We start from the raw sequence: 25,440 nt of genomic DNA, 5'->3' as shown, positions 1-25,440 counted from the left end.
CGCTTTGTAGACGAGGGCAACTATGCAGAGTTCGTCCAGACCTATATCATGCGGCCTCTGACCGGTGCCAGCCGAGTTGAGAGAGAGAGAGACCAGCAGCGCCAGCTGTGAGAGCAGGAGTATCGCGGGCACCTCGGGCCCGAGGTAGGAGTGGGCCCCGGAGAGGGCAGGGAGCTGGGCGGCTCGAGCTACCTACTATGATGACATGCCGAGGGCAGGGTGGGGAGACTTACCAGATCCCCATTGCTCCCCCTCCGCCTGATCACGAGCTAGTCAGATTCTACGGCTTGCCTCCGGTATGCACTACTGTATTTTGCATCTTGTACAGTCATTTCATTTCATTTCTTTTGATATTCCGCAGAATACTGATGTTTCTAATCACTCTTGCAGACTTCTGCCGAGTACACTCGCTAGTCTTTGGAGTTGACTGCTTCCATGATGGGGATGCTACAGTGGAGCCTCAACCTGCTGGCTATTTATAGTACCCTGGTAAGTTCTCTCAACCACAATCTCAAACTGTGCATAATCTGTTTCACACATAATCTGATGTATCGCACTGTCAACATGGCACTTGACACGCGGCCCTCACGGCTTTGCTACACTGTAACCCACAGATTGCTCACAGCATTGCTCACGGCATTCATACACTGCACTCAGTCACTACATTCTGTACTGACACACTGCTCACAACATTCATAACATATACTTATACACTGCATTCTATCTTGATACACTGTACTCATACACTGCATTCTGTATTCATACTCTGCTTTGCGTAGCATAACTAATGTATTTACCATTTGTCTTTTTCAACCCCCATTCTAGATACCGGCTACAGGGGGTGCTCCAGCAGGACCATCCATGTCTGCCCGAGGAGGAGGGAGAGCAGGGCGAGGGACCACGGTACCCCCTCGCACCAAAGTGGGGTGCACTCATGTTGGGTGCAACTCGTGGGCACCGATTCCAAATGATGATGAGTCTGAGACAGAGGCAGAGGCAGAGTCGTCTGAGGATGAGACTGGAGATGACTCGGGCTCGGGCTCAGATGGTGGAGCCGACGACGATGCTCCTGGACCTTCGTCCAGGAAGAGGACGAGGACAGACTCTCATGCCTGAGACCAGTTGACATTGATCTAGACTTTTGCTACTTTTCTCTCTTTTTGCTTTATTTTCCTTTTAGCTAGTAGTTTGAGCACTTTGTACTGCCTCAGGCAGCATTTATTTTCCTCAAAACTATGTACTTGAAAAGATAATGTAATGAAACAAGCTTTTTATTTGAAAAAAAGTTATGCTTGCACATTTTATTCATCTCATCGCATTACTTTACACAACAATGTAAATGAGATTGAACTTTTGTCTGAAAATTAAACACTTGTATCGTAATAACCGGGTGGTGAACCGACTAACAACAAAGCAACTCATACAACATACTGCTCATTCTGAACACATGGCTCATAACACAGCGTTGAGTTCATTCAGCACACAGCTCATACACACAGCTCATACAACGCACTGCTCATTCTGAACATACAGCCCATAACACAATGCTTGGTTTATTTGGCACACAACTAATTCTGAACAAACAGTTCAATCCGAACAGACGGGATGCAAAGATGGGATTGGCAGAAGTTGAAACATACTCAGATGCTCCAAATGTGAAAGAACAAACGTGGAGAATGGCACAGCACTCTAAGCATAAAATGATTCATTTTGAAAATCGAGAAATGAATTCTCAATTGGGTATTGAGCCTACGATCGAATACAGCGAAAAAGACTCAACAACGGAAAACAAAAGGTAAACAACCTAAAGACAAACACAAACACTTGAAACGACTCAAGACAAGAATCGAGACAAATAAAAACAAAAGACACGACGCTCGGTCGCGTTACAAAGGCGAGAGGCCTCTCAATTCGCGAGGGGCTAGTTTCTCCGGGTATTATTTCCCTTCCTTTCTCATTTGTGATTCTCACATCATTCTAGCACTCAATCTCTGTTTTTCTGAAAAAGCCCTTTTCTCACTTTTTCTCAACGCACATCTCTCTATTCTTCAATCTCTCATTTTTTTTTATCCCTCCCCTAGGTGGTTTGATGGATAAACAAGAAGTTGTGGGTTCATGCCCAACATTACCAGCTCGCAGCTATTTCTTCCGGTGACGTCTAGTCGATGTCACGGATAAGGGAGTGGAGTATCTTGGTCCATTCCAATTCGTGCTTCGCGCTTGGCTTGACACCTCGCTGCTCGGAGGATACAAGAGCTTTCGACCCTGTTCTGTTAACTTCCGTTGTGCCCTTCTCTGGCAGGTAGAGTGCCCTTTCTGGCAAGTATGTTGACAATGGGGGAAAAGACAGAACACCTGACTTAGCTGTGCCCCTAGTTCATCATTTTGACCATTTTTTGTTTTGATTTTCTACTAAAACAATTTTGACCAACATGAAAATTAGATTAACATACTCGTTCAACTTTTTGATTTAAAATCATGCAAGTTAGATTGTGAGCACTGAAAATTTTCCTTTTTGGGTCCAAGAAAATGGTCCGGTTTTGGAAAAATGGAATAATTTTTGAGAGAATTAGTTAGCATTAGTAAAAATTCTCAAAAACTATTCTTGCAAACGGCCACTGCTCAACGAGAACAGAACCTACTCTCAAGATGTGCAACCTCGAATCGGAAGCAACGGAAAATTGCCCCTTATCTGAAGGACACTACACGGCAACGGCAAGTTGCCCCTTGTTTGAATAGTACCGCAGCACACTGTATAGCAACGAAAAGTTGCCCATTGTTTGGATAGCACCGCAGCGCATTGTAATCAGCCTTCAGAGTGACGATCACAACCGAACTCTCGGATATAGAAAATACAAAGATGATCAAAACCAATGCATGGACACAATCGATTTGGAAGTGTTTGTGACTTCAGAATGAAGTTGCCTACGTATCCCAAACATGGGAATCAAGCCTTACGTAGTTCCGGTTAAGGGACACTCGGGTATTAACCTCTCATTTTACGCTCTAACTTTTGCCAAGGCCGCCCTTCTGGGTTTTCGACCTTGCGAGCTTTGTTTTTCTTTTCTTTTCAATTCTTTTCATTTCTTTTATCTTTTTTTTTTTTTTGCATTTTTCTTTTTTGTTCTTTTTCTTTTTTTTCTTGCTCTAACTTTTGCCTGGGTCGCCCTTCTGGGTTTTCAACCCAACGAGCCTCTCAAGGGTAACAGTGTAGCTTTGTCCATGTCAAATGGTTTTGAGATCTTGAAGCCGTCTGAGTCTAGGAGAGTGACTGTTGTTTGCTGATGATGTCGGAGTCCATCCAATGGGGGCTGAATTTGCCCCTAGTGTTGTGGATAGGAACTCGGTTGTTCTCCAATAGTACTTTCTTCTTTCCTCCCTTCTGGGATTTGGCGTTCTTGCCGATCTTCGTCTTGGACTCTTTGAGTGCATTATCTGACGTCTTTTGCCCCTTGTTCGAGAGGTGCTTCCGATCTGGCCATACAAGCCTCACATTGCGGTTGGCCGTTGAACATTCTGAACACAAGTTCAACTGTTTGAAAGCAAAAGAGGGTCGAGTGTCGAGGCTGAGAGCGATCCTAAGCTACATGATCTCAAAAGCAATTCCACATAGGTCTTCGCAGGACCGCGCAAAATATTTTTTGAAAAATTTTAAGAAAACGACTAATCGCTCGCGCTGAAGACAGTGCGGAACCAATCTGGATCAAGCCAGTATCCTTCTCAGTACTCACATTAACAAACATGATCTCATTCATCAAGGGCTTAGCATGCCTCACTTTCTCTCAAGTTGATCAAATTTTGCAAATGCCAAGGAATTCCTTCCTCTTCGTTTTCAACACAGTGTCCAAAAAGTTTTGAAAAACTTAGGTCAATGCAATGATTTCAAGGTACAAAAGAACAGGTCAAGTGTACTGTCGTTTCATTCTAAACTTGCTGGCACAACAGGCTCAAAGTAGCAATAGGAAAAAAAACATGACAGTCACAACTGTTTCGTTCAAATTTCCTGGTTGCAACTGGCTCCATAATAGAGACAAACTCAGAAGAAAGCAAAAAGACAAACACAAAACAAGCAAAGGATGTCCGAGGTAACATCCCCGGAATCACCTGACTCTAACAAAACAGGACTGACTCGATACAACAAGATAGACCCGACTGACATAGTACAAAAAGACTGACTATATACAAGACAACAAAACTGACTAAATACCTAAGTCAAAAAACACAAAACTAGTATTCGTAAATGTTCAAAAAAAGTGCGTGCCATACGCCACATCTGAAGTAAGCTGGACGCCGCCCGCAAGTGGTTCAACCCCTGATCACATACTTGTATTATCTTTGAAGTCCACAAACTCAGTAGTGACGGACTTTGTTGAGCTAGGTGGGAGGATGACCTCATCATCGATCAAGTCTTGCACTTCGTACCGAAGACGAAAGCAATTGTCGGTGGTGTGACCAGCCTGTTGATGGTACGCACAGCACTGGGTAGCATCATGTGAGAGAGGGAGATTACTCGGGAGAGGCCGAGGCTCAAGAGGTTTGAGATGACCTTTTTCAGTGAGGATTCGAAGAGCATTGGACAAAGGCATGTAGAGGGCATGAAAAACCCTGCGCCCTCGGGGCAGATACTTCAAAGTCTGTGGACCTTTGCTGGACGCACTAGCAAAAGGATCAGCAGGTGCTGTCTTGGCTCTCTGATCTTTTCCAGGTGTAGGGTTAGGATGGGAAGGAACTGTTCGGGTGCGACGGTCCTTATCCTGATTTTCCCTTTGGCTTGAACTACTCTCGGTCTGAGTGGGGAAGATGTCATCCACAGTCTTAGCCAAAACCGCGAGTACTTGTTGCTTATTCAACCCCTTGGCTTTTAGAGCCTCAACAGATTGCTGAAGTTGTTCGTAGGGATCAGAGTCCACCTTCATCTTGTTCTTTTCGCTAGCCTCAGCTTGGTGAGAAGTTTGGGTTGTTGCTTCAGTGCGATGCCCCGTTGTCGTTGATACGTCATTGTTGGAGTTTGAGACAGCTTCAGGTTGGCTGAGCTCAATTACAATTCGCCCTAGTAGCGAGGGCTCCTACGGCATGAAGTTCCCGGCATAAGATGTGGTTGGTGGTGAAGCCGACATTCCATAGGCGAGGTCAACCACAGACCTTTGGAGGTCGCCAATCATTCCCATCAACTCAAATGTGGTGGGCTCACGAGTTTGAAACAACTGGGGCGTCCAGATCGGGTGCGCGACAGGCGACCTAGGCGGATATGGTATTTCAACATTGGTCTCATCCTGCAAGATGATTCCTTGGTCCAATGCGGCTGCCATAACCACAATTTCCTCTGAATTTTGTGTCATCATAAGTCCGCTGAACTGAACGGAGATGATGTAACCGGTGACTGATGGAGCAGGTGACCCGGTAAGCCTTGATTGGTCTTGCCTCGACAAAGGAGAACGCTGGCTGCTACAAACTGAATCTTTGAACTGAAAGAGAAAGTAGGCATGATCTCAGCCCAATTTTACTAGAACAGACATAAGTATAGCTGAATAACTGTATTCAACCACTGATCACTGTTCCCCAAAATTACTGCCCCAAATCGGAATCTGATACCCGCAGATATAACTGATTCACAAAACACTGATGCCCGCAGGTTTGATGCCCAGACTTGCTGACTGATATGTGCATTTCTGTAGAGGTCAACTCAAAAAGCACATAACAAGCAAGTAAGAGCCAAAACACCCCTATGTTGGGGTAGGGTTTCCATGTCCTATTGTCAGGAGCTAGGGTTTCACTATGCGCACACCGGTTTCAAACAACCTATAATCGAGTAAGCAACCTGTCCTAGTTTGGGATGGTCACTATGGATTCCGAATATGCACTAGGTCGAATGGTCAAAAAGGGTGCCCCGATAAAAATCGGGGCTTGTGTTCCCATCGTGGCAGAGCCTGTAACCGGTCTGCCTTATGGCGCGCATCTCAAAGCGAGCCTCCAGCAAACCGTTCAAGAATAGCAGATGGCAAACAGGGTGTCCTAGGCGCACCAATGCAAATGCAATGCAAACAAACACATAAGTGTAATCAAAACAAGATATCATGAGTTCGAGTCAAGTTCTCTAAATCCCCAGCAGAGTCGCCAGAAACTATGAACGCGCCCTCGGGCTTTATGCTTTTCTATAGTTCGGACTCAAATGTCACGGTTCTTAATCTGATCCCACAATGTACGATGTGAGATTGATAAATCACCAAAGAGTCCAAATCCGGCAAATCATTTTGAAAAACAGATTTTTAAGAAAGAAGTGCCAAACATGGACTGCTTTGCCAGATACAGAGTCGCCACCTAAATATTTTATTTTGGGGGAATTTAGGAAACCCTGACTCGTGCCTAAGGCCATGTGTCCGTCATCACCAAAGTTGCCTCGGCTCGGGAACTTGGGTACGATTGGAGAAGGTCAGCTATGAGGACCCCCGCTCGCCCGATCCGAAGATCGGTTTGTACTAAACATGATATTTTGTTTTGAAAACATATGTGTTCTTATTCCAGTTAATTAGCTAGAATTTACTATGTGATGCGCACAACACACAAGTATAGACTAGATCGCCTAATTTGGAACAAAGCATTGCATATCCGTTTGTTTAGAAAATGGTTTGAGGTTTGCTACTCGCGAGTACGCTAAAACACGAATTTCCACGAATTGTTCCAATTCAAGAAATCCAACCTTCACCCATAGGCATTCAGGCAGTTATATCACATAAGCAATTAGCCTTATGGCAAGCATGCTGTCATGTTAACACTTACACACATGTAAGATGCTAAAGTATAAACACTCACAGTGTACTCCGTGCCAAAACAAGAACATGTCAGTAATCAAATGCATGATCCAAGTCCATGTTAAGATGGCTAATGCGACACATACGAAAATGCAATTAGAATAGGCTCAGCTAATCTAAAATGGCATGTGAGATGCGACAATTCGACACATGTATTCAACTTGGAATATGAAATACTATGCAGTTAGTATGATGCGCTGAGCCCGGTGCATGCAATACAAGTGAATGCAAACATGCATAGCATAAGGTATGCTAAATCAAATATGCCCTAAAACTAACCATCATAAGCTGTTAAATAAAAGGGAGAAAGAAGTGGGGGTTGGAAGACATGCATCACACACACGCACACTTATTACACAATTGCGCCCCCTCGAGGGAGAGACCGAAAGAATAATACAAATTAATTAACTAACAAGCTAATTAAATATTACACAATACTTAATTAATTAAATGAATTAATTAGGCTAAGAAAGCAGTAAAGAGGACTCGGGAAGAGGGACGAATGCGTGCACGCTCGGCTCCGCTCGGAAATCCATCGTCATACTCATGCTGCCTCTGTTTACACTGATTTGTATTTCTGAAAACTTCACAAGTCCCAAGGAAGCTTCAAAATCACTCCCTGAGCACTGTGGGATGTCACCAACCAAGAGGTGAGGCCACCGGCCATGGGGAACTGGTCATCGTCCATTTGTGGTAATATCGGCAAACAATTAATGGCCGGTCGGCACTGAAGATGGTCGACCGGCCATATCTTCCTGCAGAATCCTGTTTTGCTGCAACAAAGGACAAACAGAGCATGGCAATGCATTTTCGAAGCAATTTCTGCACCACCACCCTCCTCAACATGTTTGAGGCTTAGAGGAGTATGGTTCTCGACCCTCGGGCCATCAATCACTCATTTCAATGCATGATGGCCCAAGGTGCCAAGTGTGCAAATCAATATGGAATGAAATGCACATAACACGTAAGGGTGCCCAACCTCTATCACGATTGATCAAGAGGCAAGGGATGCATGCTCGATGCTATGCAACCTAAACATGCGACCATACTAGTGCAAAATGAGCATACAAGCAACAATGTTACACAAGGCAATTAGCATATAACAATATGCAAAGACAAGCATGCAAACAAGCATGTGACTTCATTCAATCATGTGACAACATGCGGGAATGGTCTTACACCGAGATGGACAGCTCTCTAATAGGTCCAAAACAGTGGCCAAAATGCTAAGGGATAAGGGACAAAACCACATACAAACATGCATGCTAATGCTCCAATACTTAAGCATGAAAGGGCAACTTTTAAGATCACTTAAAAAGAAAGGAAAGCATGCAAATGTGACAACATTGCATGCCCTGAAATGAAGCTAGAAGTGATGCCAAATCACATAAACAAGTCAAGCATGGCATGCTCAAGGCCGAAACCTAAGACTAGTCGAGGGACTTGAACCAAAACTACACAAAACAAAGAGTATATGGCAAGTATGACCCAAAATAGTCCTAAATCAAGCTAAAGTGAGCCTAATGCATGCAATGACCAAAGCCAAAACAGGCTGAAACGAAGGGACAAAATCATGAGGCATGCAAAGCCATCAAAGAGGTGGTACACTACACCTAATACAACCAAACATAGCACAATTTAAGCGACCAAAAGCAGAGTTAGGACATGTCAAAATGAGCCCAAAAACCCACTTAGATGGCATCCCAATGACCTAAGCATGATGGCATACACAATGACACATTCATGAGGCATAAAACACAAACTCTTTAAGACATTAAAGGAGTGATAAGTGTAAGTTTATAAGCATGAAATATGGACTGAAATAACATTCTAAGTGATGCCAAACCACTGAGATGATCCACATAGAGCATGCTAGCAACTTGGACACTCAAAGCTAACAAGCTAGATTGCATGGTGGCTATACAAAACAATGCAAGCATAACCAAAACAATGAAAAACAAAGCTTAAGCATGCTACAACAAGGCTAAAAGCTTCATGGAGTTGAGCCAAAATCATGCTAAAAACACATGTTACAACATGATACATGTTAAAGCCAAATCACGGGATTACAAGACAAGTGTATGAAGCATACATGGCATGTCTAAACCAACTCAAAATAGAGGTGTATCATGGAAAAATGAAGCCTAATACATGCTGAAATGGAGCTAAAACAAACTAAACACACATGCTACCACATAAGCCATTTATGCAAGCATTAAAGACAACAAGGAGAGGGGATGACCCTCTCCTATTTAGGACCTCAAAACCACCTCTCCAACACTGAAAATTCTCTGGATTTCAGTGGTAGAGAGGTCATGCAAAGACCAAAATAATGGCCAAAAGGTATGGCCTAAAGCAAGGCCTAACAAGGCCTTGGAGGGGGGAGACGACCCCAAACCTCAAAGTGACCTTAAACAAAGTTCTAAAACACACAAAATCAGAACTTTTATCAGTTATAGTCGAAGCTTAAAACAATAAGTAAGATAGACTAAAAGCTTGTGCAAAAATAGGGAATAAAGAAGGTAGGTTCTCACCTTTGAAGAACCTCTTCAAGAACACCACTTTAGCACCTTCCTTGGATCAAAACCAGCCCAAGAACCCTAACAACTCCTTAGAGCCTTAACAACCCAAGGACGGTGTAACACTAGGTGTCTTAGTGCAAAACTAAGAACAAACACCCTTTTAGGGCACAAAATATAGTCAAACAAGGGAGTATAGATACAAAACTATATCTAAGCTCTCTAACCTAATTTTTCTGAACCCTGGAGGAGGGAGGAGAAGCTCCCTCTTTATAGAGGCTCAAATCCTCAAGCTTCCAAGAGAAGCTAAACAAGAGGCAAATCCCTCCATACACGTGTATGGAGGGGGTGTAATGTGGATGCCAACTGTGACAGCTGGCATAAAATATCTGCCAAAAGCAGATGGAAAGGGGTCGGCCGAAAAATATGGTTGATTGACCTACAAAACTGGCCGGCCGACCAAAAACATTGCCGACCGACCAAAATCTTTGGCCGGTAGCAATAAAACAAGGCCGGTGGCTTCAAGCCAAGGCCGGTGAGGTGTGGGGATGGCCAACAAGCCATTTCCTACCCTCAGAAGCAAAAACACAAGTGTTTGGTGCACAACCAAGCAGAAAACAAACAAATCGAGAGGTCTTGCGGCAAGGCGCGTGACCGAAACCTCTGAAAACTCAAGACGAACACGAACATGGATGATCATCGAGTGTTCAAACGATGTCGTCCAAGTCTTGAAGACGGCCAAAAATGGGATGTCTACACCTGGGCATTCTGATTATGAGGTTTGAAAAACTGACATTCACACATCTTCTAAAAGAGAACAACCAGTTTGCTGATGCACTGGTAACTCTATCCTCCATGGTAGACATACCGCTTGAGGTGAAGATGGGTCCGATGATCATTGAACAGAAGTATGCGCCTGCTTATGAGACAATAGCCGCAATAGATGAAGTTCAAGACAAGAACACCTGGTATTACGATATTTGGAATTTTCTAGATAAGGACACTTTTCCACCAGGGGCAAATGCCAAGGATAAATGGGGAATACGGTGTCTGGCCATTCAGTTCATCATATGCAGGAATAAGTTGTACAGGAGAGGCGATTTGGGAATGTACAAGCTCTGCCTTGAAGAAGAGAGAAGCGTCTCATGGTGGCCATTCACGGAGGAGAGTGTGGAGTACACATGAATGGTGTGATGCTGGCTAAGAAGATCCTCAAGCAGGGCTATTATTGGTCAACCATACAGGTGGATTAGATTAACATTGTTCGGCGATGTCACAAATGTCAAATCCATGCCTTTTGCAAGAATGTCAAGAACATACTGCGAAAGATGGTTGAAACCTATAAAGATTGGCCAGATAAACTTCCTTTTGCACTCTGGGGATATAGAACGTCAATTCAAACATCTACAGGGGCAACCCCCTACTCTGTAGTATATGGGATGGAAGCTGTTTTGTCGATTGAGATCGAAATACTAACACTGAGAATTATGGCCGAATGTCAAATAACAGAGGCAGATTGGGAGCAGAACATATTCGAAAAATTGATGTTATCTAACGAGAGGAGATTGAAGGTGTTATATCATATCCAAGGATATCAACGCAGAATTGCCAAGGCATTCAACAAGAAAGTCAAATCCAAAAACCTCAAAGAAGGAGACATGGTGCTCAAAGACAACCGAGCTCCCATCCATGACCCTAGGGGCAAGTTCAGACCCAATTAGATAGGTTCTTGCATTATCAAATCTATCTGGCCTGGGGGAAGCAATCATTCTCATGGATTTAGATGGCTTGGAGTTCTCACAACCGATCAACATGGACAAGTTGAAGAAATACTATCCCTAAGAGGCTCGCTAGGCCGAAAACCCCAAAGGACGACCTAGGCAAAAGTTAGGGCATGAAAAATTAGAAATAAAGAAAAGTGGAGCTCGCAAGGTTGAAAACCCAAAGGGCGACTTTGGCAAAAGTTATAATGCAAAAGGAGAAAGTAAATACTCGAGTGAACCTGAACCGAACAACGTAAGGCCTGATTCCCATCTTCGAGATACATAAGCAACTTCATTCCGAAGTTCACCATAACCATTTCCAACTCAACTGTTTGTCCATTTGTTTGATCGGTTCCTCTTTTTCCATCATCTGTTAACTTGGTTGTGTTACCTCCATTTTGCAGAAGGACCAGTTGCAACACAGAGCAGTGATGGTGAATGTAGTTGTGGGTAGTTATGATCTGTTGATTCGGGGTTGTACATCTTAAGGATTGATTCCCTGTGTGTCAAGTAATGACTGTTTCTGAAAATTGTTTTGAAAAGTTTTAATGAAGTTGGTTTTCTCAAAATTTTACCTTTTACACCATGGACCATTATTTGGACCAAAAAGAAAAAATTTCAATGCTCACAACTTTAATTACATGATTTCAACACAAGTACATTCTGCAACTCTCCTATTAAATCAAAGTTGCTTTTATATCATAAAAACATGAAAAGAAAAGTCAAAGCAATAAACTAGGGGCAAAGATGAGTCAGGTGACTATCCTCTACCTCCTGTTCGCGCTATCGGAAGTCTTTGCAGCCAAGGATGGCCTAACATGCATCTTGTCCTTGAGCTAAGCCAAGCACTCACTGGAAAGGACGTTATTAAAGCTAACATTAGAGGCCAGAAGCTCTCTCATCCTCCAAGCAGCGAGATATTGAGCCAGGTGTGAAGCACGAACTGGAAATAGAGCCGGGTGTTCCACCCCCTCATCTGGGCAGGTCTAATCACATCCAAACTGACATTTGAACTGGAATGGGAAGTAGAAGATACAGTGTGTAAAGCCGATCAGCTGTATACCCAGTTGGTGAGACATGTATTAACTCATCTTAGTCAAATTCAGCCAGGGGCAACGCCAAACAATGTCAGTTGCAGATCTGCTACACATCTAGTCACACCATAATCCCTCTATGGGAAAGTCCACTAGTCGTGAGCAAAAAAAGTAGGATTTGGCTGAATACTCGAAGCAAGGGTCCACGACCTTCAGCTTATCCATCAACCATACTTGGGAAGGGATGGAAAATAAGAGAGATTAAAGAATAGAGAGATGTACGTTAAGAGAAAAAGTAAGGAAAGGGTTTTGAGAGAAAATACAAAGTGGGTGCCAAGTGATGTGAGAAATCATAAGTAAGAGTGGGTGGGAAACAACACCTAAAGAAGGAGTGGACTCCCCGCAAATCGAGAAGTCCCCATCAATGAAAGGCATCTAAACTGTCACGACCCCATTCCGTCCCTAATAGAATGGTGCCATGATGGCCAGTAATCCGAGATTACCGAAGGCCAACTTTCAAATTTCACACACAATCAGAGTATTATATATGGGGCTAACATGTGCGGAAGCAATATATACAAATTTAATTAGTCCATAAGAGCTGTGCATAAGTTAAAAGGAATGGCAGACATCTTTACATAGCTTTAATACAACAATGAAGTATAAAAGTACATCTTGACCAAAAGGCTTCTCAGCCATCAAATACAAAATACAATGAAATATAACTAAGAAGCAAAATCTTCAAGATGCTGCAAAAGTGCAAAATCCAAAATAAGTAGCAAGTACATCTAGGCGTCACCGCCGTCCTACTCGTCACCTGCATATATATAGAGAGGGGTGAGCTTGGATACTCAGTGAATGGTACAAATAATAAAGGGGTTTACATGAATGATATCCGAAATCTTATCAAATCAAAGCATAACACATCTTGTACAAAATCCAAGGGATGACATTAACAAAGGTTGTGCTACAAATGCTTATAGTCCCCTATCACGTACGGACTTTTCAAGATTGTGCTACAAATGCTTATAGTCCCCTGGCACGTACGGACTTTTCAAGATTGTCATTCAAAACGAGGCTAGTACTTGGTATACAAAATAGGGATCATCATTCATGCTTCACAAAATACTTTTCCAAAAGAAGCAAGGCAAAACTTTATCAAAACTTAATAACATAACTTTATTAAAAATACCACTCACATTGCTCTTCAGACGTCGGGGTCAAGGCAAGTCCAAGTCCTACAAACACATGGCAAAGTCTGTTGAATGCACTTTCAAACAAATTCACATGCATACAGATGATCTCAGCATCTTTCAAAACCAAGCTAAGTCGAAACAAGACACTGTTTCTCATCTCGGGAAAACACGTTGGGCAACTACCAGGTCTAGGCCGAGGTCCCACACCTCCTTGCCGAGGTGTTGCCTCGATGGTCACAACCAAGGAAATGAAGTCGGGAAAACTGGGTTCCCTTTTCTTGAAGAATATGAACATGAAGAACATGAACATGAGGAAGATGAATGCAAAGATCAAAACTTGTTATTACAAAAGATGAGATTTCATACTATGAATTCAAAAACATGGACCTGGGTGCCCACACTCAAGGATCTCATCAAAACAAACACAAAAACATGAACCTTAATGCAAACTTTCGGATTAAACGAGGCTTTTCGTCAAGAACGCATGAAAATCATTTTCTCTTTCTAAAACCAAACTTTAAACCAATGCATAACATGCAGAACAGGTTCGATCGTGCAATGCAGCTAGATGATCAATAAGAACGACAAGAGTGAATCAAGAGTCTAACCTTAATACACGAATCTAACGGCTTAATCTTCAGAAATCAAGCTCGGAAGTCTACTCTCTCACTTTAAGACTTCTTCTTCTTCCTAGAGCCTCTCTCTCTACAAGGCAAAGATGTAATACCAAAAATGTATATTTTTTGGGTCTGTTGGCTGACTTAACACTCAGCTGGGACACGTGGCACTACCGGGTTGGTTCTCCTCAAAAAGGTGGCTGAGTGAAAGGACAAGACTATGACAAAGTGTGTTCTACAAGCAAAATGGCATGGGCACTCTGGCGGGTAATGATCTCGGCTAAGAACAAGACATCGGCAAGTGGGGGAACAATGATCTCGGCTAGGAAGGGCAACACTTGACTAAACTGTGCCACACCTTGGCCTAGATGTGCCACACCTTGGTCTAGGTCACACCACTCCAGGACAAGATCACTTAGGTACAAATGTGACATCTCGGCCCAGATAATACACATCTCGGCCTTGGTGATGAACACCTCGGCCTAGATAATGACATCTTGGCCAATATGTCAGGGCGAAGGTGGAGGTCGAACAAAGTGGTTCCAAGGAAGTTCTAGACTAAAGATGACCTCGGCTAAACTCACACCAAGCAAGGTACAAAACATGCGAGAAACACTTAAGCAAGACGAATCATGGTTTGCAAAATGCAACGTATCAAGACATGATCATGTAATATATGCAAGCATGACTAGAGTAGAGTGAGGGTCGTTACATCCTACCCTCCTTAAAGAAGTTTGGTCCCCAAACTTAAATTACCTTGCTCTACAAATAACCCCGGATAACGAATTTCCATTTCTTCTTCCATTTCCCATGTAGCAGCCTTGCCGTAATGCTCCTTCCATTCGATTTTCACCATTGGTATAGATTTGTTCCTCAACTGTTTCACTTGTCTGTCAATAATTTTCATCGGCTTCGCCTCGTAGCTCAAACCGTCACTAACCGCAATTCCGGTATAATCAATTACATGCAGTGAATTCCGAATATACTTCCTCAACATCGAAATATGGAACACGTTGTGAACTTGACTTAGTTCTGGTGGCAAAGCTAATCTATAGGCAGCTGGGTTAACTTTCTCAAGAACTTCAAAAGGCCCGACGTAACGGGGTGCCAATTTACCCTTCTTCCCAAATCTCGAAACTCCTTTCATCGGCGAGATCTTCAGGAATACATGATCCCCAACTTCAAACTCTAACTCTTTTCTTCTCTAGTCGGCGTAACTCTTTTGTCGACTCTGAGCAGTTCTAATTCTCTGTTGGATAAGCTTGATCTTTTCAGTTGTCCTTTGAACTAGATCGGGGCCGATCAAAGCTTTATCTCCTACTTCAGTCCAACATATTGGCGATTTGCACTTTCTTCCATACAAGGCTTCATACGGCGCCATGCCAATGCTAGCTTGATAGCTGTTGTTGTAAGCAAATTCTACAAATGGCAAATGCTCTTCCCAGCTTCCTTGGAAGTCCAATACACATAGTCTAAGCATATCTTCAAGTGTTTGAATCGTTCTCTCTGTTTGGCCATCGGTCTGGGGATGAAAAGTCGTACTAAACCTCAATTCGGTCCCCAAAGCCCTTTGTAAACTCTGCCAAAATATAGAAACAAACTTTGAATCTCGGTCTGACACAATGGACATTGGCACAACATGAAGTGTAACAATCTCATTCATATACAGCACAGCAAGTCGATCAGCATTAAACGAAGTTTTAACAGGCAAGAAGTGTGCTGACTTAGTTAATCTGTCGATTATAACCCAGATCGAATCCATTCCTTTTTGTGTCTTCGGCAATCCAATCACAAAGTCCATGGAGATGTGTTCTCATTTCCACTCAGGAATTGGCAAGGGTTGGAGAAGTCCCGCTGGCCTCTGATGTTCTACTTTCACTTGTTGACAATACAAACACTGGGATACGAACTCGGCTATCTCTCTTTTCATATTCGGCCACCAAAAAGTCTGCTTTACATCTTGATACATCTTGGTGTTCCCTGGGTGAACTGCAAATCTGGATCCATGAGAGTCTTGCAAAATCTTTCCTTTCAACTCTGGGACGTCGGCCACGCACAACCTTCCTTCAAACTTAAGCACTCCATTCTCAAGGGTGTAACCTGACCTCGGCCTGGTGATGATCTCGTCGGCTACCTTCTTCTGGAATTCATCCTCCATTTGCCTTGCCTTTACTTCCCCAATAGTAGTCGGCTCCACTGAAATCATGGCTAGGCATGCCAAGCTTCCCACTGACTTTCTACTCAATGCGTCGGCTACCAAGTTTGCTTTACCTGGGTGATACTGAATTTGCATGTCGTAGTCCTTCAATAATTCAAGACATCTTCTCTACCTCAAATTTAGTTCCTTTTGAGTGAACAAGTACTTCAAACTCTTGTGATCTGTAAAAACTTGGCAAGAGGCTCCATACAAGTAGTGACGCCAAATCTTCAAAGCAAACACCACGGCTGCTAGCTCTAGATCATGGGTTGGATAGTTCTTTTCATGAAGTTTCAACTGACGAGATGCATATGCTATGACCCTGCCCCCTTGCATTAATACACAACCCAAACCCTTATGTGAAGCATCACTGAAAATCTGAAATTCCTCATTACCTGATGGGAGTACAAGAATTGGTGCCGTAACTAACCTCGTCTTCAACTCTTGGAAGGCTGATTCTCTATCATTGGTCCATTCATATGCTGTTCCCTTCTTAGTTAGTTGTGTCAATGGTACTGCAATCCTTGAGAAGTCTTTCACAAACTTTCTGTAATAACCTGCCAAGCCCAGAAAACTACGAACCTCGGATACGTTGGTCGGCGTCGGCCAATTCACGATGGCTTCAATCTTACTTGGATCAACAGAGATTCCTTCTTCATTAATCACATGGCCCAAAAATGAAATGCTGGAAAGCCAAAATTCACACTTGCTCAACTTGGCGTACAACTTCTTATCTCTTAAGATTTGCAGGGCAAGTCTCAGATGATTCTCGTGTTCAATTGTACTCTTGGAATAGATCAATATGTCGTCAATAAAAACAACTACGAACTCATCTAGATACGGCTTAAAGACTCTGTTCATCAAGTCCATGAATGCTGCTGGAGCATTGGTCACTCCGAAAGGCATTACCAAAAATTCGTAGTGGCCATACCTTGTCCGAAAAGCAGTCTTCTCAATATCCTCGGCTTTAACTTTCAGCTGATGGTAACCCGACCTAAGGTCAATCTTGGAGAAGACTCGTGCTCCTTGTAGTTGATCAATCAAATCATCAATCCTAGGTAATGGGTACTTGTTCGTAATGGTTACCTTATTAAGTTCCCGGTAATCAATGCAAAGGCGAAGTGTGCCATCCTTTTTCTTAACAAATAGAACGGGTGCTCCCCATGGTGAAGTGCTCGGCCTAATGAATCCCTTATCCAACAATTCTTGTAGTTGCAGTTTTAGTTCCTTAAGTTCAGCTGGGGCCATTCTATAGGGTGTTTTGGAGATAGGTTGCGTTCCCGACATGATGTCCACAGTAAACTCTACTTCTCTATCGATCAAGTGGCCAGGCAACTCCTTTGGAAAGACGTCGGGGAATTCCTTAACAACTGGTATGTTGGCTAACTCGACACTTCCATTCGAATCACTTAGTATACTGCACAAATAGCCCTGACACCCTTTTTCAATCAACTTATAGGCTTTCATGGATGAGATTAAGTAAGGTCGGGGTACTACTCCTTTACCTTGAAAAATAACCTCAGCTTGGTTTGGGGGTTTCAATGCGACACTCTTTGAAACACAGTTAATAGATGCATGATTCGCTACTAACCAATCCATTCCCAATATGACATCGAAGTGAGCCATGGTTAACGGCATTAAATCGACTAACAATTCTACACCCTCAATCGCAACAACACACGCCCTAAAAATGGATGCAACAATCATAGTTCTCCCAGATGGAGTGGACACATATAACACATAGTCAAGGGGTTCTTGTTCCCTATTTAACTTCTCGGCAAACTTACCAGATACAAATGAATGCGTAGATCCCGAATCAATTAATATGTATGCATCTTGAGAGCAAATTGGGAGTATACCTGAAATTACTGTCTCAGCATTCTGAGTGTCTCCTGGCACCAATGCAAAAACTCTGCCCTGTCTCGTTTTTGCCCTCCCGATGTTATTCCTCTGTGCATAGCCCGATGTACTCCCATTCTTCTTACCATCATCAGTCTTTGCCTTCGGGCAGTCTTTCACACGATGACCCATTTCACCACATTCAAAACAAGCTCCCGATGCCCAACGGCAAACTCCGGAATGCGGCTTCCCACAGCTTGCACATGTCGGCCTAGTATTACCTTCTTGGTTCGAGTTGCTGGAGCTACCCATATTCGCTTTCTTCTTGGCGTTAAACGGAGCTCGGCGATTATCATAATTCTGCCACTTCTTCTGATTTTCTCCTGAGTTCTGATATCGGTTCAAGGTAGCCTCTGCCAAGATGGCCTTGTCCAACACTCCGGCGTAGGTCGACATATTGAGCATGTTAACTCGATCCTGAATTGGTCCACGTAATCCACTTTTGAACTTCCTGGCCTTTCTGTATTCATCATCGACCATGTGAGGTGCGTATCTCGCCAACTCGTTAAAAGCACGGTCATATTCCGCCACTGTCTTGTTGCCTTGTGTCAAAGTCTGAAACTCTGTGGTCTTACAGTCTCAAACACTAAGGGGGAAATGCTTGTTGTAAAACAATTCCAAAAATCTGGCCCAAGTCAGACCTGGGTTGCTTTCTCGGGTCATCATCCACCATTTTCGTGCATTGTCGTCTAGTGTGAATGTTGCCAATGACACCTTCTGGGCGTCGGTACTAGGAAAGATCTCAAACAGCTTCTCCATTTCCAAGACCCACGCTTCGGCCTTCATCGGTTCAATACCCCCAGAGAACCTCGACAGTTTCATCTTTTTGAACTCTCTAATCAAGGCTATGGTGCCATCCCCATATAAAGCTTGCTGTGGAGGCACTTGCGGCACTGGAGGAGGTGAAGGTGGAACTGCATGTCGGCCGTTTGTCTGCTCGGCCTGGGTAGAAGTGGTACTAGTGTCTTGTGGCCTAGGTTGTCTTAACTCACGGACCAAACCTTTGACCAATCTCTCTAATCTGTCCAATCTGTCTTCGGGATGATCTCGGCCAACCGGTGGTCTACCCCTTCTCATGATGCTAAGAGTATGCAAAACGTGACTTTAAAACAAAACAATCAAATAGACATGTATGCAAGTAACAAACAGTCAAGCCGAGATGATGCACACTTCGTCAAATAGCAAGCAACATGATGCAACCCTAACATCTTTCTAAGGGAAATTCTATGCTCCTTAGGACTCAAGGTGTGTGAATAACGTACTATAAGACATTTGCGCTCTAATACCAATCTGTCACGACCCCATTTTGCCCCTAGTAGAATGGTGCCATGATGGCTAGTAATCCGAGATTACCGAAGGCCAACTTTCAAATTTCACACACAATCAGAGTATTATAGATGGGGCTAACATGTGCGGAAACAATATATACAAATTTAATTAGTCCATAAGAGCTGTGCATAAGTTAAAAGGAATGGCATACATCTTTACATAGCTTTAATACAACAATGAAGTACAAAAGTACATCTTGACCAAAAGTCTTCTCAGCCATCAAATACAAAATACAATGAAATATAACTAAGAAGCAAAATCTTCAAGATGCTGCAAAAGTGCAAAATCCAAAACAAGTAGCATGTACATCTAGGCGTCACCGCCGTCCTGCACGTCACCAACATATATATAGAGAGGGGTGAGCTTGGATACTCAGTAAATGGTACAAATAATAAAAGGGTTTACATGAATGATATCTGAAATCTTATCAAATCAAAGCATAACACATCTTGTAGAAAATCCAAGAGATGACATTAACAAAGGTTGTGCTACGAATGCTTATAGTCCCCTAGCACGTACGGACTTTTCAAGATTGTGCTACAAATGCTTATAGTCCCCTAGCACGTACGGACTTTTCAAGATTGTCATTCAAAACGAGGCTAGTACTTGGTATACAAAATAGGGATCATCATTCATGCTTCACAAAATACTTTTCCAAAACAAGCAAGGCAAAACTTTATCAAAACTTAATAACATAACTTTATTAAAAATACCACTCACAGAGCTCTTCAGACGTCGGGGTCAAGGCAAGTCCAGGTCCTACAAACACATGGCAAAGTCTATTGAATGCACTTTCAAACAAATTCACATGCATACAGATGATCTCGACATCTTTCAAAACCAAGCTAAGTCGAAACAAGACACTGTTTCTCATCTCGGGAAAACACGCTGGGCAACTACCAGGTCTAGGCCGAGGTCCCACACCTCCTTGCCGAGGTGTTGCCTCGATGGCCACATCCAAGGAAATGAAGTCGAGAAAACTGGGTTCCCTTTTCTTGAAGAATATGAACATGAAGAACATGAACATGAGGAAGATGAATGCAAAGATCAAAACTTGTTATTACAAAAGATGAGATTTCATACTATGAATTCAAAAACATGGACCTGGGTGCCCACACTCAAGGATCTCATCAAAACAAACACAAAAACATGAACCTTAATGCAAACTTTCGGATTAAACGAGGCTTTTCGTCAAGAACACATGAAAACCATTTTCTCTTTCTAAAACCAAACTTTAAACCAATGCATAACATGCAGAATAGGTTCGATCGTGCAATGCAGCTGGATGATCAATAAGAACTACAAGAGTGAATCAAGAGTCTAACCTCAATACACGAATCTAACGGCTTAATCTTCAGAAATCAAGCTCGGAAGTCTACTCTCTCACTCTAAGACTTCTTCTTCTTCCTAGAGCCTCTCTCTCTACAAGGCAAAGATGTAATACCAAAAATGTATATTTTCTGGGTCTGTTGGCTGACTTAACACTCAGCTGGGACGTGTGGCACTACCGAGTTGGTTCTCCTCAAAAAGGTGGCTGAGTGAAAGGACAAGACTATGACAAAGTGTGTTCTACAAGCAAAATGGCATGGGCACGCTGGCGGGTAATGATCTCGGCTAAGAATAAGACATCGGCAAGTAGGGGAACAATGATCTCGGCTAGGAAGGGCAACACTTGACTAAGCTGTGCCACACCTTGGCCTAGATGTGCCACACCTTGGTCTAGGTCACACCACTCTAGGACAAGATCACTTAGGTGCAAAGGTGACATCTCAGCCCAGATAATACACATCTCGGCCTTGGTGATGAACACCTCGGCCTAGATAATGACATCTCGGCCAATATGTCAGGGCGAAGGTGGAGGTCGAACAAAGTGGTTCCAAGGAAGTTCTAGACTAAAGATGACCTCGGCTAAACTCACACCAAGCAAGGTACAAAACATGCGAGAAACACTTAAGCAAGACGAATCATGTCACGACCCCAAACCGCCCCTAGTAGTTTGGTGCCGTGATGGCCAGTAATCCGTAATTACCGAAGGCCAACTTCCAAAATTCACACACAACAGAGTATACATATAGGGGGCTCACAAATACGGAAGCAATAAATCAAAATACAAGTGGTCCATAAGAGCAGTGCATAAGTCAAATGGAATGGCATACATCTTTACATAGCTTTACAACTTGAATACAAAAGTACATATTACATCTTGGCAAAAGGCTTCTCAAGCCGACATAGTTATAACACATGAAATACAAATCAAGAATACATAATCTTCAAATTACCGACATCCTCAAGCCGACATAACATGCATACAAAACACACATCTCGGCGTAGCCGACTTCTTGCCTATTACCTACATATATACATAGGGAGGGTGAGCTTGGATACTCAGTGAATGGTATAAGTAATAAAGGGGTTAAATGAATGATTCCCGAGGTCCTTGTCAAAACAATACATATATATCTTTGTCAAAACCATACTTATCATAGCTTGTACAAAACATGAGATAAATCTTGTTCATTAAACTTGATCTTACAAAACTTACATACTTAACATGCGTCAAATCTTATAACATAACCTCGGCGTAACCTTCCAGCACGAGGGACTTGTGTTACTTAGGCCCGTAGCCCGCTTTAACACGATGAGACTTGTGTTACTTAGGCCCGTAGCCCGCTTTAACATCATGGAGCTCGTGTTACTTAGGCCTGTAGCCCGCTTTAACACGATGAGACTTGTGTTACTTAGGCCCGTAGCCCGCTTTAACATCATGGAGCTCGTGTTACTTAGGCCCGTAGCCCGCTTTAACACTATGGAGCTCGTGTTACTTAGGCCCGTAGCCCGCTTTAACACAGTAGTCTTTCCAAGAAAGGACTGTATCCTTTTAAACTTAGTGCTGCGGAAGTTTAGAGTCCTCTAGCACAAGGGACTATCCGAGAAGGTCATCAAAACAAAGCTTACTTGATAACTTTTCATTTAAAACAAAGCTTATACTTGATACAAAAAATAGGGATATCATTCATGCTTAACAAATACTTTTATCAAAACAAGGCAAAGCTTTATCAAAACCTTAAGAACATAACTTTATTAAAAATACCACTCACTTAGTTCTTGGGACGTCGGGGCCAAGGCAAAGGTCCAAGTCCTACAAACACATGGCAAAGCATACTGAACATACATCTCAAAACAAGTCTCACATGCATGCAAATGATCTCGGGAAAACATGCTGGAAGTCAAAACACTGTTTTACATGTCAGGAAGACATGCTGGGTACCAACCAGGCCTTTGCCGAGGTCCCACACCTCCTGGCCGAGGTGTGGCTACCTAGGCTTCGGCATGCGGCTGCACGCCGAGGTGAGCACAAGACAAACGGAAAGTGTAAGTGATCATGCAAAGGTAGGCCAAGGTGAGATACGATGCTTGGCCTAAGTGTGAGGTCTAGGTAAGAGTGATCTCGGCGACTACACTTCAAGAAGTGAAGTCTGGAGATCTGGGTTTCCACCCGTGAAGAACAGGAAGAACATGAACATGAAGATCATGAAGAACATGTATGCTAAAATCATAACTTCTTTGTTACAAAATCTGTGGTTTCATGCTATGAGTTCGAAAACATGGACCTGGGTACCCATACTTGAAAATCATGCGAAAACAAACACAAAAACATGGATCTAGGCATGAGCCTTCGGATCAAAACATGACTTTTCTTGAAGAACACATGAATGTCATTTTCTCTTTCTAAAACCGAACTTCAAAGCAATGCATGGCTTACAGACCTTATTCAATCATGCAATGCAATAACATAAATATAAAGAGCAACATGAGCAGATCAAGAATCTAACCTTAGAACACGGATCTAACGGTTCGATCTCTAGGGATCAAGCTTAGAAATCCACTCTCTCTCAAGAACTCTTCCCCCTCTCCTAGAGCTTCTTTCTCTTCTCTTCAAAAAAAGTTTAGGAACAAATGAGGGGTTTCTCTCTCTATCAGCTGATTTAACTCTCAGCTCGGACGCGTGGTAGCGGCGGATTGGTTCTCTTCAAAAAGGTGATAGATTGACAAGACAAGGCAATGACAAAGCGTATCTAACAAGCTACTCGGTAAAGCACTCCGGCAAGTGATGACATCGGCTAAGGACAAAGCTTCGGCAACTAAGGTGACAATGACCTCGGCTAGGAAGGACAACACTTGACTAAGCTGTGCCACACCTTGGCCTAGATGTGCCACACCTCAGTCTAGGTCATACCACTCCAGGACACGATCACTCAGGTGCAAAGGTAACATCTCGGCCTAGATAATACACATCTCGACCTTGGTGATTCACACCTCGGCCTAGATAATGACATCCCGGCCAATATGTCAAAGCAAAGGTGGAGGTCAAACGAAGGGGTTCCAAGATACTTCTAGACTGAAGATGACCTCGGCTAGGAATGATCTAGGCTTAACATAACCTAGGCTTGGCATAACATCGGCTAACATAACTTAGGCTAGGCGGGACCTAGGCTTCACATCAAGGAAGGAGCAAAGCAAGCACACAACACTTAGACAAAACAAGACAAGATTCATGAATGTAAACTTAACAAGTCAAGGTTATGCAAGTGCACATGAACATGACTAAGACATGAATGTGGGTTATTACAAATCAAGGTTTGAAAAATGCAACGTATCAAGACAAGATCATGTAATATATGCAAGCATGACTATAGTAGAGTGAGGGTCGTTACATAAACCCATCAATATCTCGACTAATGCCAAACCTATGTAGCTCTTACCCTCCTTCAGGCATTAAGCCACTTCAATCAACCTAATGCTAGCTCCGTTGTAACTAGGGACAAGTAGGAAGTGTGCAAGTAAACATAAGCATAGGGCATGTTGACGATTACCTCGCCAAAGAAGGTCACCTCTGTCTCAAATTTCGGAAAACTGATGAATCAAGCTAGGTATATCTAACTCCCTATCATGAGCCAAGAACCGAACCTTGTGTAAAGTATGCCCACACATCTGTGCAAGAGCTTGTGCATGATGAAAACGGGGTTGAGGCATAATCTCCTCATCACGTCGAGACTCCATTAATGCTTGAAATTCTTCGAGAGTAGGATACATCTCTTGTGCTCTGAAGTGAAACACATGAATGAGTAGATCCTAATATCGGGTAGCAGCATGAAGGAACAGAAAACAAAGCGGTGTACGACTCAATGAAAAAATAGCATTTATGCCAAAACTTTGAAAATTTACCTTTTCAATTCCATCCAAAATGGTCATCTAATCCTTGAGCCTTTCAGCAAGAAATATCTCCATTATCAAAGAAAACTATAGAAAAGATAGTGTTTTGTCGAAGGAAAGAGAAAAAGAAGACCTTGGCCAGCCGGCCACCTTTCTCAGCCAGCCGTCTATTCCATTGGCTGACCAACCAAGTATGCTGGCCATGCAGCTGGGCAGCAGTGTTATGATTGGCCCTTTTGGCTGATCGACCAAGTGTGCTAGCCATGCAACTGGGCAGCAATGTTATGATTGGCCCTTTTTGCTTTTTAGTCTTATTTTGAGTCTTTTGTTTCTGGCAAGTGCAAATATGTGTGTTTAGGTTGTTTTTTTTCTTTATTTTTCCTTTATAGAGTTATATTTTGTATTTTGGTCAATTAAAGGCTCATTATCTGGTTAAGAGCATCATTCAAATACAAGCATTTTCAATTTCAAATTCAGTTCCAATTTTATGCAAGTATGGTGCCATTCACGAGATGCTGTGCAAAATAAAACTCCTCTCATAAAACTGCAGGGTTTGACCCCAATCATAGTTTTTACAAAAGAGAAAAAACAAATTTTTAAAGCAAAAAGTAACAGGCCTATCTGAAGCTATACAAAGTTTTACACTACAAAGCAAAAGAAAATAGCAAAAAGAGTACAAAAATTGGTATCAATTGTATCAGACTCGAGAGGCATCGGGCGCATTGCCACTATCGGCACCGCTATCATCAGAGGAGTGGGATTCAAAGCCAGTGGTATCCTCTCCGCTTCCTGACTCAAAACCAGCATCATTATCCTCGCTCCCAAGCTCAGAGTGCCCACTCATTGTCTCCTTAGTGTTACTA

General features: G+C 42.9%; 2 protein-coding genes across 2 annotated transcripts; both read left to right on the top strand.

Moving 5' to 3' along the window:
* The first annotated feature begins 10,072 nt into the window (after positions 1–10,072).
* On the top strand, positions 10,073–10,513 carry LOC145803417 (uncharacterized). The gene has a single exon (XM_082896688.1). It carries the CDS (start codon positions 10,073–10,075, stop codon positions 10,511–10,513), a length of 441 nt encoding a protein of 146 aa, XP_082752814.1.
* A 143-nt stretch (positions 10,514–10,656) lies between these two features.
* Positions 10,657–11,579, top strand: LOC145803416 (uncharacterized). The gene is made up of 2 exons (XM_082896687.1): positions 10,657–10,989; positions 11,496–11,579. Exons 1-2 carry the CDS (start codon positions 10,657–10,659, stop codon positions 11,577–11,579), a joined length of 417 nt encoding a protein of 138 aa, XP_082752813.1.
* The last annotated feature ends 13,861 nt before the right edge of the window (positions 11,580–25,440 follow it).

The sequence above is a fragment of the Camellia sinensis genome, chromosome 12 (genome assembly GCF_055761805.1).
Source record: "Camellia sinensis isolate YWXY chromosome 12, ASM5576180v1, whole genome shotgun sequence".
NCBI lineage: Eukaryota > Viridiplantae > Streptophyta > Magnoliopsida > Ericales > Theaceae > Camellia > Camellia sinensis.
Note: the sequence above shows the minus strand (reverse complement) of the source record. Positions and strands in the feature narration are given on the sequence as shown.